This window comes from Onychostoma macrolepis, chromosome 01 (assembly GCF_012432095.1).
Source record: "Onychostoma macrolepis isolate SWU-2019 chromosome 01, ASM1243209v1, whole genome shotgun sequence".
In the NCBI taxonomy this organism is placed as follows: Eukaryota; Metazoa; Chordata; class Actinopteri; order Cypriniformes; family Cyprinidae; genus Onychostoma; species Onychostoma macrolepis.
In genome coordinates, this window is record NC_081155.1 from 3,451,058 (window position 1) to 3,471,982 (window position 20,925).

Sequence of the window (20,925 nt, forward strand, 5' to 3'; positions counted from 1 at the left end):
TCACCTCCATTCAGAATGAAGTGCCACGCTGCGCAGTTTGAAGACAGGTGTCTACTTCTTCGCAATACAAGGGTAAATAAAGAACTGATGTTTGAATAAGTAGAGCGTTTTCTTTACTCAAGAAACGCTGTCTATAAAGTCTAATGTTTTTGTGTGTATAAAGAGCAGAGAAGAGTCTTAGCATTTGCTGTCTAGTTGTAGCCAATACACTTTTGTACGTTTTAAATATCATCGCTGTTCGTATTTTATATCGTGAGATTTTGGCCAAATGTATTAACAACAAGAGAAACTGAGCGCCCATATAGCTACAATAAACGTTATAACCTGCAAACTTGTGAAAACGTGATGCTATTAATTTACTGCCTCAGAGGCGCTGTTCTAATGATGGACAAAACACAGACAAAACTGTAACTCACTTGTCAAAAACCTCATTAACTCCATTTGAGCATGATTTTCAGAAAGTAAGTGCAAGTGTCTAATCATATATATAGCCAAAATACCAGCTCTGAACACTTTTGTGTTTTTTTGCAAAGGTGTAAAGTGGCTAAATGATGCCTGTGTTATTTATTTTTTGATCAAGTACTGTACATTTTTTACTTTACATTTAAGTAGCCTACAGTGCATTTTTTTTAAATTTCAAGTACAGTGCAGTTTTTATTTAACTTTTAGGTATAGTACATTTTAATTTAATAATTTGTTTTATTTACCTGTTTGTAAGCACAGTGCAGTGTTAATGTTCAAACTATTTACAATGTTTAAAGTGGCCAACAATAATAAATATTCTTATTAGGAATAAAACTGCCTCGTTTTTGAACTGTGCATAGTAGCTGAATAATTAGTCCTACTACACTACTGTATTTTAATGTTGGTCATTACGGGGGTACTTGGAGAGCCAAATATTTTCTGAGGTGGTACTTGTTGTAAAAAGTTTGAGAACCACTGCTTTAACAAATTTGCCTCAATCTGAAGGTGAAGGTACTCCTAAACAACACTAGGTAGATTGTTCCAGAATTTGGGCACTAAATAGAAAAGGATCTGCTGCCCGCAGTTTATTTGGATATTCTAGGTATTATCAAATGGATGAGGCAAATCTTTCAGGGCTTTAAGTAATTAACAAGATTTTAAAATGTGTACAATGTTTAATAGGGAGCCAGTGCAGTGTAAGCAGATCAAATTTAATGTTACATTCAACATTTTTCATTTAATTTCTGAAAGCAGTAATGGATTTAGTTTGACAGGGGCATTTTAGTCACAAGCCCCTATTAATTTCTGACCCATGGCCAGCAGCCTTACAGATGCTCCACCTATAGTCTTTACCTTCGGCTCTGAGTCGTTCACAAGCTGCATGCGCAATAAAGAGCTGCATCGTTTTTGACAAATGACAGAAGACATTTGCTAGTTTTGCTTCCAACTGTGGATTGTAGGTAAATATCCACCTCATCCAGCACTGTTTTTTTTTATCTCTGTTCCTTTCGCTGCAAATGATCCAGCGTGTGAGTGAATTGTCCGAATGACTCAAACTGAATTGCGAACAATTTCAGACCTATTTGCAAACCTGTTTGACCGATTAGTTATAAAAAGTGATTAATTTGCATATCTGGCACCACCAGTTCTGATTCTAAACAGCGGATAAAAAGCACAAATGACTTGATTGTTGAAATATTATCAGAGAAAATGATTCTCAGGTCAGTATATGTAAATCCCACTGAAATATAAGGATTCATCAGTAATATTTTACTAGAGAAGATGCCCCGATAAAAATAATCTAGCAACACTCCTGACTATTAGAAGAGATCTTAAATCATTCAACTGAACACAATTTCAAGATCTTTTGTGATTTATACATTTCTCATCTGAAAGAGAGCTTGTATGGAAGGTTTTGTGTGTGTGTGTGTGTTTGTGTGTACATTCATTCTCTGATTCACATGTATACACATTTGAGAAAAGAGGATCAAAAAGCAGGGGCATTAAACTCAGTTCCTGGAGGGCCAGAGCCCATCAGAGTTTAGTTTCAACCCCAATTAAACACACCTGATCAACTAAAGCAAACACTGATCTCCATGACGGTGGCATCATTTTAACCAATAAAACATCAACATCTGATCCTAGATGTTGATGTTATCCAGGTTTGGTAAATTTTAACATCGCAATCACAAAGAGTCGGAAATTGTTTCTTCTAGAATAAGACACGTGTAAGTCCATTTGATTCTCTGTAGGATTCACATGAGAAAATCCTAAATATGTTTCATCTTATAATTTTCTAGTTTCTTGTGCCATTAAATGTAATAGTCTCATGTCTGGATAGAAATATGCATATGGAAATTGTATGCAGACTAAGTTATGAATAACAACAATTATACATTAAGTATAAGTAAAAAGTCTACACAATGTTTTTTGTACAAGGTCATTTTATTGAGCAATATCAACAGCAATGCTACTAACAAAATCAGAGAAATCATCTCAGAGAAATTTTCTTAACACACTTCTAAAAGTCTTGGTGTGTTAGATTTTCTTGTTTTCGGCTGAGCAGTTGTTTAGGTGGCTTGCTAATGTGCTAGATTTCTTCTAAACACACATAAAATAAGTTAGTTTGACCAAAGTTCTTGCAAGGAGAAGAATTTATTGAGGGTAGAAGTGTAGCACAGTTCCTCAACAGAGATGTTAGCGCATTGGCCTTCAACAATCTTAACTGTAAATTATGTCTGTGGGACAGAGTTATATACTTAAATACAAAAAGGATAGAAACAATCGATACAGTACAGGATAACAGTACAATAAAATACAGGAATCTCCTTAGGAACTATGTCCATTTCTTCTATTTGCTAACTACATCTGTTAACTATCTTTGTAACTACTTCTGAATCAGTTCAATTCTTTAAGTCCCTGTGTCTCTAACACAAAAACACGGATGAGCCTGGATATAAACCAAATCCAGCATAGAGGGGTTCAGTGAATGTGGTGTTGAATGTGTGTAAGTGTGTGAGTGTGACTCTTTCTGTGTCTGTGTGTGTCTCTTTGTCTGTGTGTGTGTCAGAGACACTGTAGAAGGACAGAGTACCGGCCGACACATCCACATACACTCCTACTCTGTTAGAGGATGAAGGAGCTGGTATGTCAGTGCTTATTTTATTGTGTAATGCAGAGAAATTGCTACTTGTGCAGTAAACAGTCCAGGATTTTTCATTGTATCCAAGAAAACACTCATTACTGTTTCCTTTCCGCTGTATTCCTTTACATACCACTGCTATGTCAGCCACTCCACTCCATTCAGCTTCCCAGTAACAGCGTCCAGTCAGACTCTCTCTACATAAAACGTTACCATAGTAATCAAATCTCTCTGGATGATCAGGGTATGGTTGATGCTCTTTCACTCGGATCACTTTTCGATTCCCCTCGGTCAGAGCAAGACGAGAGTCTGCTGTATTTTCATCTAGTGTGAGATCACAGTAATCTGTGGTTGAGAAAAAAAAAAAACAGCAAAATCATTCATAACGTGGTAAAATGAGTGAGAATAAAAAAAATAAAGTTTTCAAGTAAAACTACCCCTGGGTAAATAGTGATCATGCCATCTATCTTTCTTTGACTGTATTATTATATATAAATGCATAAATGTATATCATGTTAAGTACTATATGTGTGGTTGTGTTTATTAAAACTTACATTTTTTCAGTCCTGGTTTAATTCTCTCCTCTCCTCCATGACCCAACCTATAGAAGCCCAAACACACACCACACTGGTAAGTATGAAGGGATAACACAATAAGATGATGTTGTAGTCATGCTTAGGTATAAAACATAAAAGACAACGTACATCCAGTGATACACAGATTTATTTCAATTTTTCAAATCATCTTCATAAACTATATATTTTTTGAAAGCTCAAAACCTCTGAATTTGACTATGAAGTTCCAATTAATACAAAATAACGGAAATAATACTTTAAAAAAATGGAAAGTATGTTTTTATACAAGAAATTAAATAAAAAAATCACTCGGTGTGATATGCCCTGTGATGTTGTTCATCTGAACCCCAAAAAAAAAAAAAAAATCTTTAGGATTGCCTAGGACCAGATTTTTTTTTTAATTATTATGTCCTGATATAGAAATCCATGGAATTCCATGGGTGTCCTAACTTTTTTCACAGCTTTTAGAACAAGCACGTTCTCAATAACAACCAGAGAGCTTAAGAACAAGCATATTCCCAATACAACTACACAGCACAAGCATGTCTGATATCGGAGCAGAATCAACGTTGAACTGACAGTGCATCCGAAACTGGAAAATGCTGCCTTTAGATGTATCCTTCGCTGCCTTGATTCCCACAATCCTGTGTGTTCTATCCTGTTCTATATGATGGTTGTGCAAAATAAAGATAGCATCTGAAGTTATTTCTAGTGAGAAATAAATATTAAGCAATTACATATTTGCTTATTTATCACCAAAGCTCGTTCTATTTTGTTGTAATCATTGAACCGTTAAGCTGCATCAGAAGCATGTCCGTTTTATGAGTTACCTACGTGAACAAATGCTGCCTGCGAAGTCATTGGCTGATAGGCAGCATGACAGCAGCCTAGGTTTTCGGATGCAGATGACTTCAACTGGACAACAACCATATTCTCTTTGGAGCTGTGCCACAGCAGAAATGATTCCGTTAGCACCATGGTCGTTATTTCCTGCTGCTTAAATCTGTGCTGTAAGTGCAATAAAAATAAGGGCAACCTGACTAGGTTAAAGGGATAGGGACTATTTGAAACACACACAGTTTAGCCAATCTCATGATAATCTTGAGTACCTATTGTGTAGTAATGCATCATTCACAACCCCCGAAGAGTCTTCAGTTTTATCAGATTTCTAAAAGAAAGATTTCTAAAAGAAAGATTCACGATTCTCTCCGAAAAGGTCGCATAAACTAGCACAAACATTTAACTGAAAACAACTAGGCTAAATGAGCCTAAGCAACACTGATAGCCTTAGCAACACGCATGTTGCCAATAACCTGAGAGCATTAAAAGGAACTTAGATTGTGAAGACGTTCGAGAGAGTGAAACATAGCAGCTGTGAAGAGGATGCTTGATCTCTTGATATCCTTCTTGGGAATGAAGTTCCCATCTGAAATAGTTCTTGAGTCGGTCACATATCTCGTGGAGTCCATGTCAATAATGTAATGATGCGGGAAGTAATGATAACTCAGTCAATTCCGAATCAGGCAGCTGATCAATGCGGTGAATTCCCGTGTTCAAGTTAATGAACTTGAATGAATCAGAGGTGAGTCCATTGGGGAAACGAATTACACTCGCTAAATTCCAGATTCCTAGTGATGATGGTGTTTTGCCTGCCGAATTCACCATTTAATTAGCTACTGAGCAATGTGAAAACTGCTGATGATACTGAGGGACCTTATATGTATGAATGCTTAGATAGGTGTCGTATTCCTGTAGGTAGATGGGGATCAGCTGAGAGTCAGATGATGCGAGCTTGACTAACGTGACCTGTCAGAACTAACGCTACGCTTGATTTCTCTGAATCACACGTATGCACATTTGAGAAATAATCTTAGATCAAATGTAGGACATATTGCAGTAGCGTCTCCTGACTGTAAATTTAGGTGGGGAAGATTCTGGGTTGTAGAGCGAATTTATAATAAACTCATGAAAACTGTGTGTTTATATCTAATCTAATCACTGAACACATGCACACACACTTTGGCAGAAATCTAATGTCCTCACGTTATTCAGCCTGTGGGTGGCACGCTAATGTTGACTGACAGGCTTGAAGTTCACACACATTGAATGCTATAGAATTACTGCCTTAATATTGTCTCCGAATGTTGATTTAGAATGTTACAAGTTGTAGAGGAATTTAAGTGAAGAAACGAATACCATGTCTCATCTCAAAACAAACATATTACAAACACAACAAAATGAATGTTATATAAAGGCTTTTTCACTTTATTAATTCAAAATAAAATAAATGTTGCAGAATGCTGAACACATTTACAGTTTATTATTTATTCAGTTTATATAGAGGTCTATGTTTTGGGTGGATATTTTGGTGGGGATTGTATGCAGCATTTTTTTTTAAATTAGGCCCCTGGTGTCCTTTTGGAGTGTCCAAGTGTTCTCGGAAATACACCTAAATATGCTTTGACAAAAACTTATCTTTGAAATCATAGGGTAAATTATTGTTTATATATACAATAATTCTATATTTTAGAAAAGGCATTTTTCACTCTATTTGAGCTTCTATTTTATGTGGGTTGAAGGTTAAATAGATAAATATTTGTCATACTTGAGTATCTGCAGTGAGCAGTTTGGATCCTCCAGTCTGTGTTTGAGCAGCTGGACTCCTGATGGTCCTGGGTGATTGTAGCTCAGATCCAGCTCTCTCAGGTGTGAGGGGTTTGAACTCAGAGCTGAAGACAAATAACCACAGCCTTCCTCTGTCACCATACAGCCAGATAATCTACAGATGAAAAATTATGAATGGTTAGTTCTGAAATATTTTTTATTTTGACAGAACAGAGCTAATGGATTTATTATGAGTATTATGCATTAATTAGACCAAATTATTTAGGTCTAACTAAAATTGTGCTTTTTACCAATGAAGCAGTTGGATGTGTCAGTTCATTGTTACTGATACATTGAACGTGTGTGGGTGTGACTGTTTTTAAAGCGGCTCTTGCATACTGTGCAAGTTCAGATTTACAGATATAAAAACATAGAACAACAGGAAAAGTCATTGAATAATAGCTGATCCAAATGGAGATCATAGTTATTTTATCTATTAAATTCATCCCTCTTCAAATAAAATAATAATAATCACATGCCAGTGCTACTACACAGGACTAAGGTGAGCAACTACCGAGCCTACAGGGATGTCGAGATACATTGGCAAGTTAGCTAAAAGGTTAAAGCCAAATCTTATTTCATTATAAAGTAATTTTATTTCACAATAACAATTTATATCATGATATAGTCATTTTTGTTATTAAAAATAAGAACGTAGATGCAAGTAACAAACTAAAGGACAAATACTATAAAACAAAGACACAAATGAAATAATTAGGGCCCTATCTATGAAATCTGTGTTATTTTTTTCGGAATTCCATTTAAATTTTTCTAGACTATATTTTAATGGTTACTTTATAAAAATATTAATCAAAAAGCATGTCTAATTAATTAAATTCATGAAACGTATTATGAATCAGTATTATGAAACAATTTAATAGCTATTTATTAAAAGCTATTTATTTATTTATTTTTTAAAGCCCTAGGAAATACACTTTATTATATTATTAAACACTTTATGTTTCTGTGAATCTGTTTTCCATTAATTTTCTGGATTCCATTTTAATAGTTTCATTACATTTTCAAAATCAAAAGCATATCTAATTAATTTATTTTTTATTTTAAATAATTAATTTAGGCTATTTATTTATTTATTTTTCAGAAATGCTATGTTATGTATTTACAATTTTCTGGTAAATAAATGATGGTAAATATTTTTTTTCCTGGTAAATATTCCTTACATATCGTTTTAATAATATTTTTTATAGTAATAGTAGTACTATCATTACATTAAGTAATATATTTCTGTCAAGTTAAACCAAACTTTTATTTTGACAGGTTGCTGCAAAGACCTTTAAGTTTGTTTGTATATGATATGACGTTAGTTTTCTCAAAAGAAACAGTAAAATACTCATGACGTGACTCTCAGAGCAGTACTGGAGATGTTGTTCATGTACTCATATACTCATATATTGAGACGGCAGAGGCTGAAAACACCGCGAGCGTCACGCGTACTTCAGTACAGTAGGTAGTCAACCAGAATGCCTATTACCACCGCAGCAGCAAATACAAATTACTCAGATGTGAAAGTCGTTCGCGAAATCACCACCAGGTGGCGCAAAGGGAAGGTTGACACGCTGGGGTTTTTTTGTCCTTCACCCACCCGCTCCCGCTATTCACTCTTTGTTCACCCGCTGTCTGCTTAATTAGAATAATTTCTTCCTGACCCGACCGTTCTCACTAAATATAGATCTCGTTTCCAGAATCTCACATTTAAATTTAAGCTACTGAAAGAGAGATATAGGCTAATGAATAAAAGTGTAGCCTGCACAAAATTGTATTTGTTATTTTATTCGTCTTGTCATTCATTTAATATTTACAACACAATAGGAAAAAGTGTCGCAGAGAGATAAAAAAAGTTTGTACAAAAAAAGTTGTACAACTTACTTTTTGTAGTAAGTTGTACAAAAATAGCCTTTTATTAATCTTGTCAAAATACTAAATTCGTTTGACATTTTTCCGTTAACACGGTAGGAAAAGTGTCGCAGAGAAAAATAAATAAATAGGACATCTGTCATTTAAAATGATAGGTTAAGCAAAATATAAACAAAACCGAGTTGATCGTCCTTCAAGGACAGATCCACACTTTGCTCCACACTTACTCCCCATATCTCCTCACTGGACGCGCCTTTAGAGAGAAATGCATCTTCATGCATTACATAGGCTAATGAAAGACTTTTTAATTTTCGATTTGAATTATTTCGTTGTAAAGTAGTATTTTAATACTGGGAATTAAATAATACAATGTGCTCACATTTTCACTAAAATTAACCCTTTAAAACCTAAGGGTAAAATAGGTCATTTTCACACATTTTGTTTATTTGACTGTAAAATTCTAACAGAATGTGCTATTTTTAAGTGCAAGGTGTCTTTTTTTTTCAGAAAACAAATGGCTTTCCAAAAAGTACAGTTTTTGACCATTAATCTTGTGTTTTGAGTTTGTGAAGAGAATTTAAATAGACAAAAATAAAAAAAACGGAATATTTTTTTGTATTATTATTTAGAAAAAAAAGAGAAAAATCATGATCGAAATAATCCAACACTTCTTACTTCAAAATTCAACTATAATACATATATACAAGTATTTTTGGGACACTGGGTTGCACAGTTTTCATTCAGGAGGCTTTTTTGTTCATACACGCACACATGTACACATGCATGTACATGCGTGCACCCATTCATTTACATGCACGGACTCATTATAGCGACGCACACACCACATGTGAAAAAGTCTCACTCAGCCTGCTCCCAAAGTCTCATCAAAAATCATCCTAATCGACTCTTATGCTGTTTACTCCTCCTTGACCATGTTTTTGTTCATTTTGTTTATTATTTTATGCAATAACAAACTCCGCGCTCCCTATCTCTCCCGGAAATCTGCCGTCATTTGTTGACGGAGCGCAAGAAATTACCGTAATAAGCCATATATTGCCGAAAAGCGCATGTTGTCTGCTATCAGGAGCAATTTGAATTATTTTGATAGTGCAAACGGTAGAAGAGTTATGGTAACATGAATACAGCTTGGTCTGATGTGTCGGCGCCGACACAGCCGGTTTTAAAGGGTTAAGGAAGGAATTAATAAAAAGAAAAACATTCTACGATTTCCTAATTCGGGCATGTCATGTGCCGGAGTTGTCTAATGTAGCTAGTTCCTGTTAAATAAGGACAGATAACAAAGTAGGTCCGTGACATGTAGAAACTGTAACGTTTATTGTACGAATTAAATGTAGAGTTTAAACATTTGTATTTGTGAGAAATATTAAGTAATGTGACACTGACATTTACTATGCTGCTTGAGTTCGTTCTGAATAACAAACGCACTAAAGTACTAAATTTGCTTCTGTGAATATGAATTATTTTAACTAGTTTATCTTAGATTATAGACCAACTGCAACCAATTTCAGCAGAGTGCTATGCAAAACGCGAGGGAATGTGCTCCAACGCGTTCAAATTCGTACTTTTCAAAGTCTGTGGTTAAAGCGCCACTTAGCGGTAAAAGGCAGCAAATACACTTTTTAAATGTTACCGCCGCGGGAACATACATATTTAAATAGTAGAATCTTTAATTTTCTGTAAAGGTGCTTTGCAACGATTTGTATCGTGAAAAGCAATATACAAATAAACTCAAATTGAATTGAAACTTGAATTGAATCTATTCATCCCAGTGTTTTACTCAGGAAATACGGCATTTATTAAAATAAATTATTAAAGTACCGGTACTAGTAAAATGCGGAATCGTATAATTTTTAGAAGCAGGGTCTTGTGATACAGAATGTTCCAACCCTGTTCACAAACCTCAGTATCTCCAGCTGGCACTTTTCACTCTTCAGTCCATCAGAGAGCAGCTTCACTCCTGAATGCTTCAGGTCATTGTTACTCAAATCCAGCTCTCTCAGGTCAGAGTTTGAGGATTGCAGAGCTGATGATAAACTCTCACAACACTGACCAGTGAGATTACAGCCAGAAAGTCTAGAGCGAAGTAAATTAATCACTTTTTTAATTATTACATTTTGAAAATAAATATGACATTCATTTTTGTGAACATCATAAATTATTCCTTTCAGAGAGGATAATGCATTTTACTCATTGTAATACTCACAGGGCTTTTCTGCAGTTGATCACAGCTGGTATCAGTCTTCTTCTCCCCTCATCTGATGTGTTGTATTTCTTGAGGTTCAGTTCATCCAGCACCCCCTCTGACATCTGAAGCATGTAGGCGATTGTTGAGCAGTGAGCAGCAGAGAGTTTCTTCTCTGAGTCTTTGTCTGATTTCACAAACTCCTGAATCTCTCTGGATAGAGCCTGATCTTTCACTTCCAGCAGACAGAGGAACAGATTGATGGATCTTTCAGCAGAGAGTCCATGTCCATCTTTGATCTTCTCTTTAATGTACTGTGTGGTTCTCCTGATGCTCTCTGAGCTGTTCTCTGTGTGTGTTAGTAGATCCTGTAAGAGTCTCTGATTGGACTCCAGTGAAATGCCCAGCAGGAACCGCAGGAACAGATCCAGGTGTCCATTCTCACTCGCAAGGGCTTTATCTACTGTATTTTTTATAAAGCTATAAATTAAATCTATAAATTTAAGGGTGTCTATGTTTTTTATTACATGGCAGTAAAACAGATAGAAAGCAGCGAGAAACTCCTGAATGCTCAGATGGATGAAGCTATAGACTTTCCTCTGATGAATCAAAGATTCCTCCTTAAAGATCTCAGTGCAAATCCCAGAATACACTGAGGCGACAGTGACGTCTATGCCGCTCTCAATCAGGTCCTCCTCATAGAACATCACATTGCCCTTCATCAGCTGTTTGAAAGCCACTTCAGCAAGTTTCACAATCACTTCTCTGTTGGACTGCAGGAGTTTCTCTGGATCTCTGTCTTCATACTTCTGGTTCCTCATGTTGATCTGAATCAGCAGGAAGTGGATGTACATTTCAGTCAGAGTTTGAGGGATTTCTGCACACAGATCTTCTTCCAGGAGCTTCTGAAGCACAGTGGATGAGATCCAGCAGAAGACGGGGATGTGGCACATGATGTGGAGGCTTCTTGCTCTTCTGATGTGTGAGATGATTCTGTTGGCTTGCTGCTGGTCACTGATTCTCTTCCTGAAATATTCCTCCTTCTGAGGCTCAGTGAATCCCTGAATTTCTGTCAGACGGTTGATGTATTTGGAGGGGATCTGATTGGCTGCTGCTGGTCTGGAGGTGATCCAGATGAGAGCAGAGGGAAGTAGATCTCCTTTCATTAGCTTTGACATCAACACACCCACTGATGAATTCTCAGTCACATCACAAACTTTCTGATCATTTGAAAACATCAGTGTGATTCTGCTTTCATCCAGACCATCAAAGATGAATACAACTTTACACTGCTCATAAATCTTTGAGTCCAGATCTTGAAGTTCAGGATGAAAGTCCAGCAGAAGTCTGTGAAGACTGTACTGATGATCTCGGATCAAGTTCAGCTCTCGAAATGGAAGCACAAACATGAAATCTACATCCTGATTGGCTTTTCCCTCGGCCCAATCCAGAATGAACTTCTGCACAGAGACGGTTTTTCCGATTCCAGCGATGCCTTTGGTAAGAACAGTCTTGATCTGGTCTTCCTCCTCACATCCTGGTTCAGGCGAGGCTTTAAAGATGTCATTGCAGTAGATTGGAGTTTCTTGTGAGTGTTTTGTTTTGGCTGTTTTCTCCATCTGTAAAACCTCATGTTCTTCATTCACTCCATCACGGCCTTCACTCTCTCCCTCTATGATGTACAGCTGTGTGTAGATTCTGTTCAGCAAGGTTTGATTCTCTTGGAGTTTAATTCCCTCAAATAGTCTCTCGTACTTGTTCTTCATCCTGGTTTTGTGCTGGTCTTTTACTGTCTGCAGCTCTCCAGTCTCAAGTGCACATGTCTGCAGGACTGCTTTAGTTTTGTCCTGCCTGATGTGATTCTGATACTGGGATGTAGAGTACGGCACAAATCTACACATCTCATGTATCTCCCCCCTACTGAAAAAAATGAAAGACAAAAAAAATGTAAAGAGATTGAGCCTCATTCATGAAACACGAGCAGAACAAATGTTTGTGTAAATCGTTCGTAAAGCTGTTCTGACGTAAATTTTTGGATTCATGAAAATGTTTCTATTTTCAAAATGTTAGTTGGTACGAAAGAAATCTACACCTGCTCCCTACCAGGTGTAAATGGTGCATAAAACGTTCTGTGTTCTGTTTGGCAAACTGATGACACTGATTTTTGATGCACTTCCATTATAATATTTTACAAGATTGTTTGCCCGGGGTTTTTTAAATTATAATTTTATTTTTTTTTTGTAGCTGAGAGTTGATAAACTGCTTAGCTCCGGTTTAGCTTTAGGTAGAACACAGCGCTTGTCACTGTCACTCTTTAGCCAGCCGTCCAATCAATGGAGGAGGGGCGGGACAAATACCACACCGACCAATCATCCTACTTATACAACAACTGAACAATAGAGAAGTTAATATTACTGGTTACTGCTTTTTTATATTCAGTAATATCCTTCAAAATGAGATACTAGTAATACGTTACTACCGTAGATATTCCACTTCATAGCAACCAAATCAGAACAGCTGGAAAAAAATTTTTTTTTACAGTCTATGGGAAAAACGCTGTGCCACCAATGCGTTTTCAAGCGCCACCAGCTGGCCGTTTTCAGAAGAGCTCCTGTCATTTTTCAGGTGGCTAAAAACACTTTGGTGGACACACGTTATTGAATATTTATTGTTAGCCATATGGCCTATTAGTCTTTTTTTGCATTTATGCAATATACTGGAGCCAAACTTGAGGACGTGAACCAGAATATTCCACTGCGTTCCTCCACACAAAATTTGCGTAGCTGTAGTCATAGGCGGGGATTATGCTAATTGTTAATGTGCGTGCATGAGCGCCCTATTTACTAATGATTGGAATTCATTAACATACGCATGGTTAACTATCAAATCGGACATTTATGAAGCGTTTGTGAATCCAGAGGAGAGTTTTCGGGAAGGTCCGTTTTACGCGCAAACCCACTGGCACCTATATTTGATCATCACATTAAAATGATTCTAATTCCTAGTTTTGCATGATGATATGATGAATAGATGGCTAATTTTTAACAGCGGATTCAGTGGCGTTAGAGCTGATCTGCGCATCACTGCACACGTCTGTGGTGCATTACGGCTTCACTCACAGCCACCGGAGCTGATCGCGGCCACTCAATGTTGGTGTTTATACCGGCTGCGCCGTGGCCCAGAACTCATGCTTCTCACATCGGTCACATCACATTTCCTTACTGGGTGTCTACACCCAACCCATTATAATCAGTGATGCTGTCTACACTGGATGCAGCACAATGCAACACGAGAAATCCCAACAGTAAACTGATGCCTCGTTCTAATCTATTTATGACGTACTGACACAAAGTTCAAATGTTTTGCAGCGGTCGCTTTGTCGCGTCCTGTTGCGGCGCAGACAGTCAGTAACGTAGCAGATTGAAAAGTTAGTATCTTTCTGCAGTCCAATAGACAGCAGTGCGGTAGTGGCTTGAGTCTGTTGAATGGTGATTTAACGATACAATGTCACCTAGTTGGAGAGACTCAATGTCCCAGTCTTTTACTCTCACAATGAGCTTATCATACTCGTTTGCTACATTAGTAGGCCCTGTGATTTCCACGATGCAGAAAACATGGATGGAATCGCGGAACCCAGTCATAAAAACGAAATAACTGTATAATGTGGAATTTCATGGAATTTGTCATATTTTTGATGAATAAATGAAAAACAGGTCAGTACACTAAAAGGTGATTTCAAGTTTTCCTTTGTCTTTTGAGTGTTACAAGCTGATTGTGCATAGATAAGATCCCTGAAGTTGCAAAGACTAAAGTCTCAAAACCAAAGAGATATACTTTATAAACGTTAAGACTTTTATGCCCCCCTAAAACGGCACATTCAAACACGCCCCCACATGTCTATGTCACGATGTGGAAATATTTGCGTAATGCCGCCCAAATGTTCATGCAAAGAAAGAAGGCGTGGTTTCAGTAACCGCAGTAGTGTTGATGCAGCCATGTCAGGGAGAAGCTGTGTGTTTCTATGAGAAAGCAAAAGCACTTCATTTGGCCTTCCGAAAGTAGATGCATTTAGGAATCATTAAGATTACTTACAACAGAACAGCAACACATTTTATGGACGACCATTTCGTGAACCTAGGAGAGGAGGTAATTCTGACTTTGCTATGACAATCTGGCGCTTCTGAATCAGCGACTGTAAGTATGTTTTGTTATTAGTTTAAGCATTTGCTATTGACTGTTCAAATGCGGAGTTTTGCGTGTTGTGTGTGAGAGAGGGAGACAGGGTCACATCACAGTGGAGTCAGCTGTCTTAACCGTGGCTTGTGTGCTGCAAACACATATGAGCTTCATCACTGTGTCTGTCACGCGACTCTGTTCTCCTTTCGGGCTTGAACTGATGGTAAAACTAAGGACATTCTTAACTGTCTTTATATTTATTTTGAAAGCTGAAGCTCGCGATTATGGAAAGGGACGTTACATTTCCGACGAGTGCTTGTGGTGTTCGGCCAATCACAATGCACTATGTCAGTTGGCCAATCAGAGCAGACTGTGCTTGTCGGAAGGAGGGACTTTGTAGAAAACGAAGCGTTTGAGAGAGGCGGGGTATAGAGGACCTACAATAATGAACAGTATTTGAAATATAATGTGTTTTTTGAACATTAAAGCATGTCAACATATTCTTTTACACCAAATACACAAAATAATGATCTTTAAAAAAGCATCATATGACCCCTTTAAATCAAATCGTGATATAGACTAATGTCTGTGAATATTACACTGCAAAAAGACTATTTAAATACGAATCCTCATGTTCTGCATGTTCATTTGATTACCAGAAAATACACAACACAGAATTTGTGAAAAAAATATTATTCATTATTATTATTTATTAATTGTAGATGTTTACATTTGGAAAAGCTGTGCTTGTTGGATTGGCAGTAGCTTGTTGCCCTACACAGTTACCTTGTTTATTTTCTTAGAACAATATATATATATATATATATATATATATATATATATATATATATATAACTTGAATTATTTGTGTTTTTAAGTTATTTATAATAAGTAGAGATGTTCCGATACCCTTTTCCCTTCCCGATATCGATTCCAATAACTAGGCTCAGGGTATCGGCCGATACCGAGTACTGATCCGATACCTGGGTGTGTATCTGGTTATACAGATGTATGCACTACTAGCCCTGTATAAACTGATATGAATATTTTATGGTATCCTTCACCATACATATATATATATATATATATATATATATATATATATATATATATATATAGTCTGGCGAGTAAACAAAAAAATATAATATATATTGTTTGGAAAATGGCACAGCTTTTTAAATATCTAAAAGTACACTTTTAACATCAGTCAGTCAAGCATTATATACTGAATATATTATGATAATCAAGTATTATTTAATGATAGAACTTCAGTAATTAGAATTAAAACTTGGTAACCATGTATGAATGCATATTAGTCATTTTAACTGAACTTAGGACTGGTGGTGGTGCTTTTTTGGTCATTCAGTGGTCCTGTAAAAAATGGGGGAAAAACTATCAATAATACTGATAAGATAATAATCATACTATGAATTCTACTAAGAACAATATAAAACGCACTAAGGATTAACAAGCTGCTGGATTCATGAATATTAATCACATTGTCTGCATTGACTCGAACTAATTTGCTGAAATCAAAACAGGGACGATAATAGGTGAGCGCCAGCCAATGAGATTGTCATTTGAGCATTAGCTCCGCCTACTACCAGAGAACTTGGCAGTTCTTAAAAGCTGAAGAGTTCCAAAGGGACTCCATTATTTTGACAAGAAAATACAACAAAGCATATTGTTTACATACCATGCAGAATTGACGCGCTACCCTCTCTCTCTCTTTGCGTGTGTCGAGTCGTATTTTATAGCGTCCCGACCTCCCGCAGAATGCTATCCGAACCAATCACAATGTAGAGCGCCCAAAAGGAGCACGAGAACAGAACAGACTGGGCATACAGACAGACGTAATGCCATACTCCATCTGTGGTGCGTATTTTTTCTGCCCCCCATGTTAATGGTTTAAAGCGTTCACACTGTACACTGTTGCGGTTCGGCAGTGCGTTCTAGGAGCGGTGCGTCTGCAGCAGTGCAAAGATCATTTCCGCACAGAGTCTATTTTTTTCTGTGCTGCACGCGCTGAATTAAAGTGGCAGCGCATTGTTCGCGTTAAAAATGAACATGGATTGACATGGAAATGTAGTAATTACACCATATATGCATATAATTAAAGTCTACTGTTTCACAGTCAACACATGGCTTTTTGGCTAGATTTAAAACAAGCAAAAGTGTTTACTTTTAGATAAACAAGGCAATAATAGATGGCACTCATTAATTATAATTATTGAGTTTAAACGTGTGTCCAAACCTTTGACTATACTGTACTATAATATAGCCTACACATAAAGAATATCGGACAATATTTCGATATCGTTCTTTTGTTACTTCCTAATATTAGTATTGGCATCGGCCCCCAAAAACCTATATTGGTTGGGCTCTAAATTGTATAGCTTGAATGGACTGCAGATTTACATTTTTAATCATCCATTTAACAGATGTTCTTATTCAAGGCGGTTTAACAAATAAAGAACAAAATCGATCCAGTGTGGAAAGTGATTTTTGCATATTCCTTGAATTGGCCCTGTCTTGTGACTGTGAAAAGATTCAGGAAAATGATTCTGTGTCTCTCTGTAATGGTACCAGGAAACAGGACTCATCACTCACTGATTACAGGCTTCTGGAATGCATTGTATGTCACTTTGGATAAAAGCATCTGGCAAAGCTTTTAAAATGTTAAAAGGACAGTGCCTTACCTGTGGTCAGAGGTCACTGTTGCATCACTGGATACTGCACCACTTAATTGAGGGGGTTCCCTCATGGATCTGTCACTCTTCATAGACACATAGCTGGGTTCTGGAGACTCTGATCTCTGTATCTTCCTGCTGATGCTGACAAAAGTCAAACATAAAGGCATTTTACACTCACACTCACAAACACACACACACACACACACAAGCGTCTGGTTTGCTATCCTTGTGGGGACTCTCCATAGGCGTAATGCTTCTTCTACTGTACAGACCGTATATTCTATTGTCCTACACCAACCCTGCACCTAAACCTACCCCTTACAGGAGACTACAGGCATTTTTAGGTTGTGTGATTTAATATCTAGTAGGGATATCTGTTGTCTGCTGACACACACACACACACACACACACACACACACACATGCACATACATACATATTGCCTGAATGCACTGCAGATTTACATTTACAAATATTAATTTAACAGATGCTTTTATTCAAAGCGGTTTAACAAATAAAAAAAAAAAGTTATCCAGTCATAGGTTCTAGATTCTGGAAAGTAATTTTAAGTGTTGGGGAAGCTACTTTGAAACTGTAGCTTGACCAGCTACAAGCTACTCATAAATTAAAGTAGTTAAGCTACGTTCGAGCTACCTTTCTGAAAAAGTAGCTAGCTACAGGCTACAGTACAAGTCACTATCAAAAAGTAGCTAGCTACATTGAAACTACTTTCATTTTTTAATTATTATTGTTTTAATGTTTTTTTAATTAATTTTTTTTTTCATTTAACATTACAAATAACTGAATTGTTAATAAAGAATTATAATAAAGTTACAAGTAAAATATAATGAAGTCACAGGCTAAGTAAGATATTTGGGGTTTAAAATGAATGAATGAATGAATTGCTGTACACTCAAAGCACTTTACACTCATGAGGGGGTCTCTCCTCAACCACCACCAGTGCGCTCACCACACACCAGCTACAGGTGCAGAGGAGAGAGTTAAAACAATATCTTGTAATGCAACCATGATTTCAAAAAGTAGGGTGAATTCAGGTTGATTGAGATACTTTTTCAAAGTCATTTCAATTACAAAAAGTGTCCCAATCATTTGATTTTGTAAACTATCCAATACACACAATAATAAAATAGTTATATAGTTAGATTATCTCAAACTGACTGTCAAAGTGCAAAATCACTACAAACGTAACATCAGAGCAAGAACAAAATGTACTTAAACTGGACAATGAGGAGTTATAAAATAAGCAGGTTAAACACAACACTGACTGTGAATGGAGCCACTCTTGAGACGTCAATCATCAGCTGTGCGCGTGAACACTGCGCTTTTGTGGAATCCCGCCATAACCATCCTTTACCAAATGATAAGCACACTACTATATTGTGATTTTATTTTCTGTTTGATTAGTGTTCATTACAAAACTGTGGGAGGACAGATTATATTATGAGGGTTCATCATTGTGAACTATACATTTGATAGAGTGCAACAAAGCAGGAAAATTAATCAGTTTAAAAAGGCGATTATTCACCTCCTGTGTGTGCTTAAGTCTTCGATGTAGACGGCATTTTAACCTTTGTTTTGAATAAATTACAGTTGATTCATGTGACATATCCACTCCTGTACATCCTTTGCAAAATCATGAGACGATCTCTTGTCGGTGGACAGACTGTAAAACCGTGAGATGTGTAATATCACAATAGATGGTGTTAATGAACAAATTTATTTTGTGATCTAGTTAGAAGAAGATGCTGCGCTGCTTCGATGCATCATAGGCTCGTGACTCGTCAGAACGCAAAACAGAATGTAGCTTTTGGTCGCGCTACACCACTACTTGCTGGAAAAAGTAGTTAGCTACTGGAACAGCTACACTGTTTTAAAAGTAGCGGAGCTACCGTCACGCTACTGAAAAATGTATTTATCTTAGTAGCGTCACTACTTGTAGCTAGCTACACCCCAACACTGATCATGTTTGCCTATGCCTTGAATTGGCCCTGTCTTGTGATTGTGAAATGATTCAGGAAATGATTCTGTGTCTCTCTGTAATGGTACCAAGAGACAGGACTCATCAATCACTGATTATAGGCTTCTGGAATGCTTTGCATGTCACTTTGGATTAAAGCATCTGTCAATGCTAAAATGCTAAAAGGACAGTGCCTTACCTGTGGTCAGAGGTCACTGTTGCATTACTGGATGAAGAGTGCAGACTGCTTATGTATTCATCACTCATAGACACACAGCTTGAACCAGGATATGGAGAACTCATTTCAGATGCAGTGCCCTCACCTTCTCTCTTTTCAGGGACACTCATTTTTAGAGGCAGTGCCTCTCTTAAAAAGAGAGACTGATGGCAGACTTTTACTACAAAAAATAGTAAAAAAGCAAGTTAAAGTGGCATCTGCACAAACATAGAAATGCAAATAATGTATAGACAAAATATGAATCCTGAACAGGGAACTGGCAATGTATGTAGTAAGAACTGCAGTTGTGTATAGTACATTGATGCTGTACTGCACAATGGGACATTTTACGGTAGTTCAAACGTTTTCAAATCTGATCATGGGGACCCACCGCTCTGCACATTCTGTGTCTCTTATTCAACACATTCATACTGCTTTTCCACTGGGGCTGAAGCCAGAGCCCAATTGGGAAATGGTCGATTTTAAATGAGCATGATGACTGGCTTCAGTTCCAACACCAGCCCCAGTGGAAAAGCGTTACAAGTTGAGCAAGTTGATTTATCATTAATGCGATAATTGAGTGATGATTGAGCATTAGGCTGGCCACAAACTAGAAGATTTTAAGGCCCTATTTGAGGCTTGTCGCAAATTATTTTTTGTCCATAAAAAATCTGTTGTGTGGTGTCATTGATAGAGCGAGCAAGCGTTACTTACCGTATGTTACGTGCTTCTATAGCTGAAACTTGGCAGCCACAAACATGCAACGAAAGCAGAGAACATCACCCATATTCTTTTTCATACACGGTAGCATAGTCTTGTATTGTTTCCACCAGCACGGCACTTTTTTTTCATCACTAATTGATGGATGCCAAAAGTCCCCACCCCAACACTGATCAGGCATAACATAAACATGAATTTGAGGCTTTATGCACTCTGCCCGTATGTGGGTATGGCACACCGAACATGTCACATTCACGTTGCTGAGGAAATATTAAAGTCATACTTTTAAAGGTCTAGATTAAATTATAAAGGAGTAAAAAGCATTTAAGTGTTCTGTTTTAATAGAACAAGATTAATACAAATGAACTGAATAATACTTAGTATAGTAGCAACTATATTACCCAACTTCACACCTCTGTTTACAGTCTATAATTATTAGTATTAAAGAACGACGATTTGAGAAAGTCTGTTATCAAAAAGCACTTTAATCGTAAAGTCTCACAAAATTAAAATGATCCGATCAGCTTGATGATCAGCTTACATACCTATGATTTCATGAAGAAAAAGTTTACCACAACTTACCACAAAATACGCTTCTTTTAAACAGTTTTAAAGGCTCGAAATGGTGTCTCTTCCTCCTCTTTTACTTTCGGTTCTGGGGAGTCTTTGTGCTCCCTCTAGTGGCGCAGAGCAGAATCACATTCTCAGGTGAGTCTCTA

At 37.0% G+C, this 20,925-nt stretch overlaps 1 protein-coding gene across 2 annotated transcripts; it reads right to left on the reverse strand.

Annotated features, from left to right (window-relative positions):
* Nucleotides 1-2,397: 2,397 nt before the first annotated feature.
* On the reverse strand, nt 2,398-20,875 carry LOC131542804 (NLR family CARD domain-containing protein 3-like). 2 transcript variants are annotated; one of them, XM_058779819.1, is made up of 8 exons: nt 20,789-20,875; nt 19,469-19,667; nt 17,299-17,433; nt 10,445-12,343; nt 10,141-10,314; nt 6,287-6,460; nt 3,661-3,707; nt 2,398-3,451 (listed from the first exon to the last, which is right to left on the reverse strand). In XM_058779819.1, exons 2-8 carry the CDS (start codon nt 19,615-19,617, stop codon nt 2,892-2,894), a joined length of 3,138 nt encoding a protein of 1,045 aa, XP_058635802.1. In that variant the 5' UTR covers nt 19,618-19,667; nt 20,789-20,875; the 3' UTR covers nt 2,398-2,891. The 2 variants fall into 2 exon arrangements, with proteins under 2 accessions (XP_058635802.1, XP_058635793.1); XM_058779810.1 differs by having other exon boundaries at nt 20,201-20,844.
* Between the last annotated feature and the right edge of the window lie 50 nt (nt 20,876-20,925).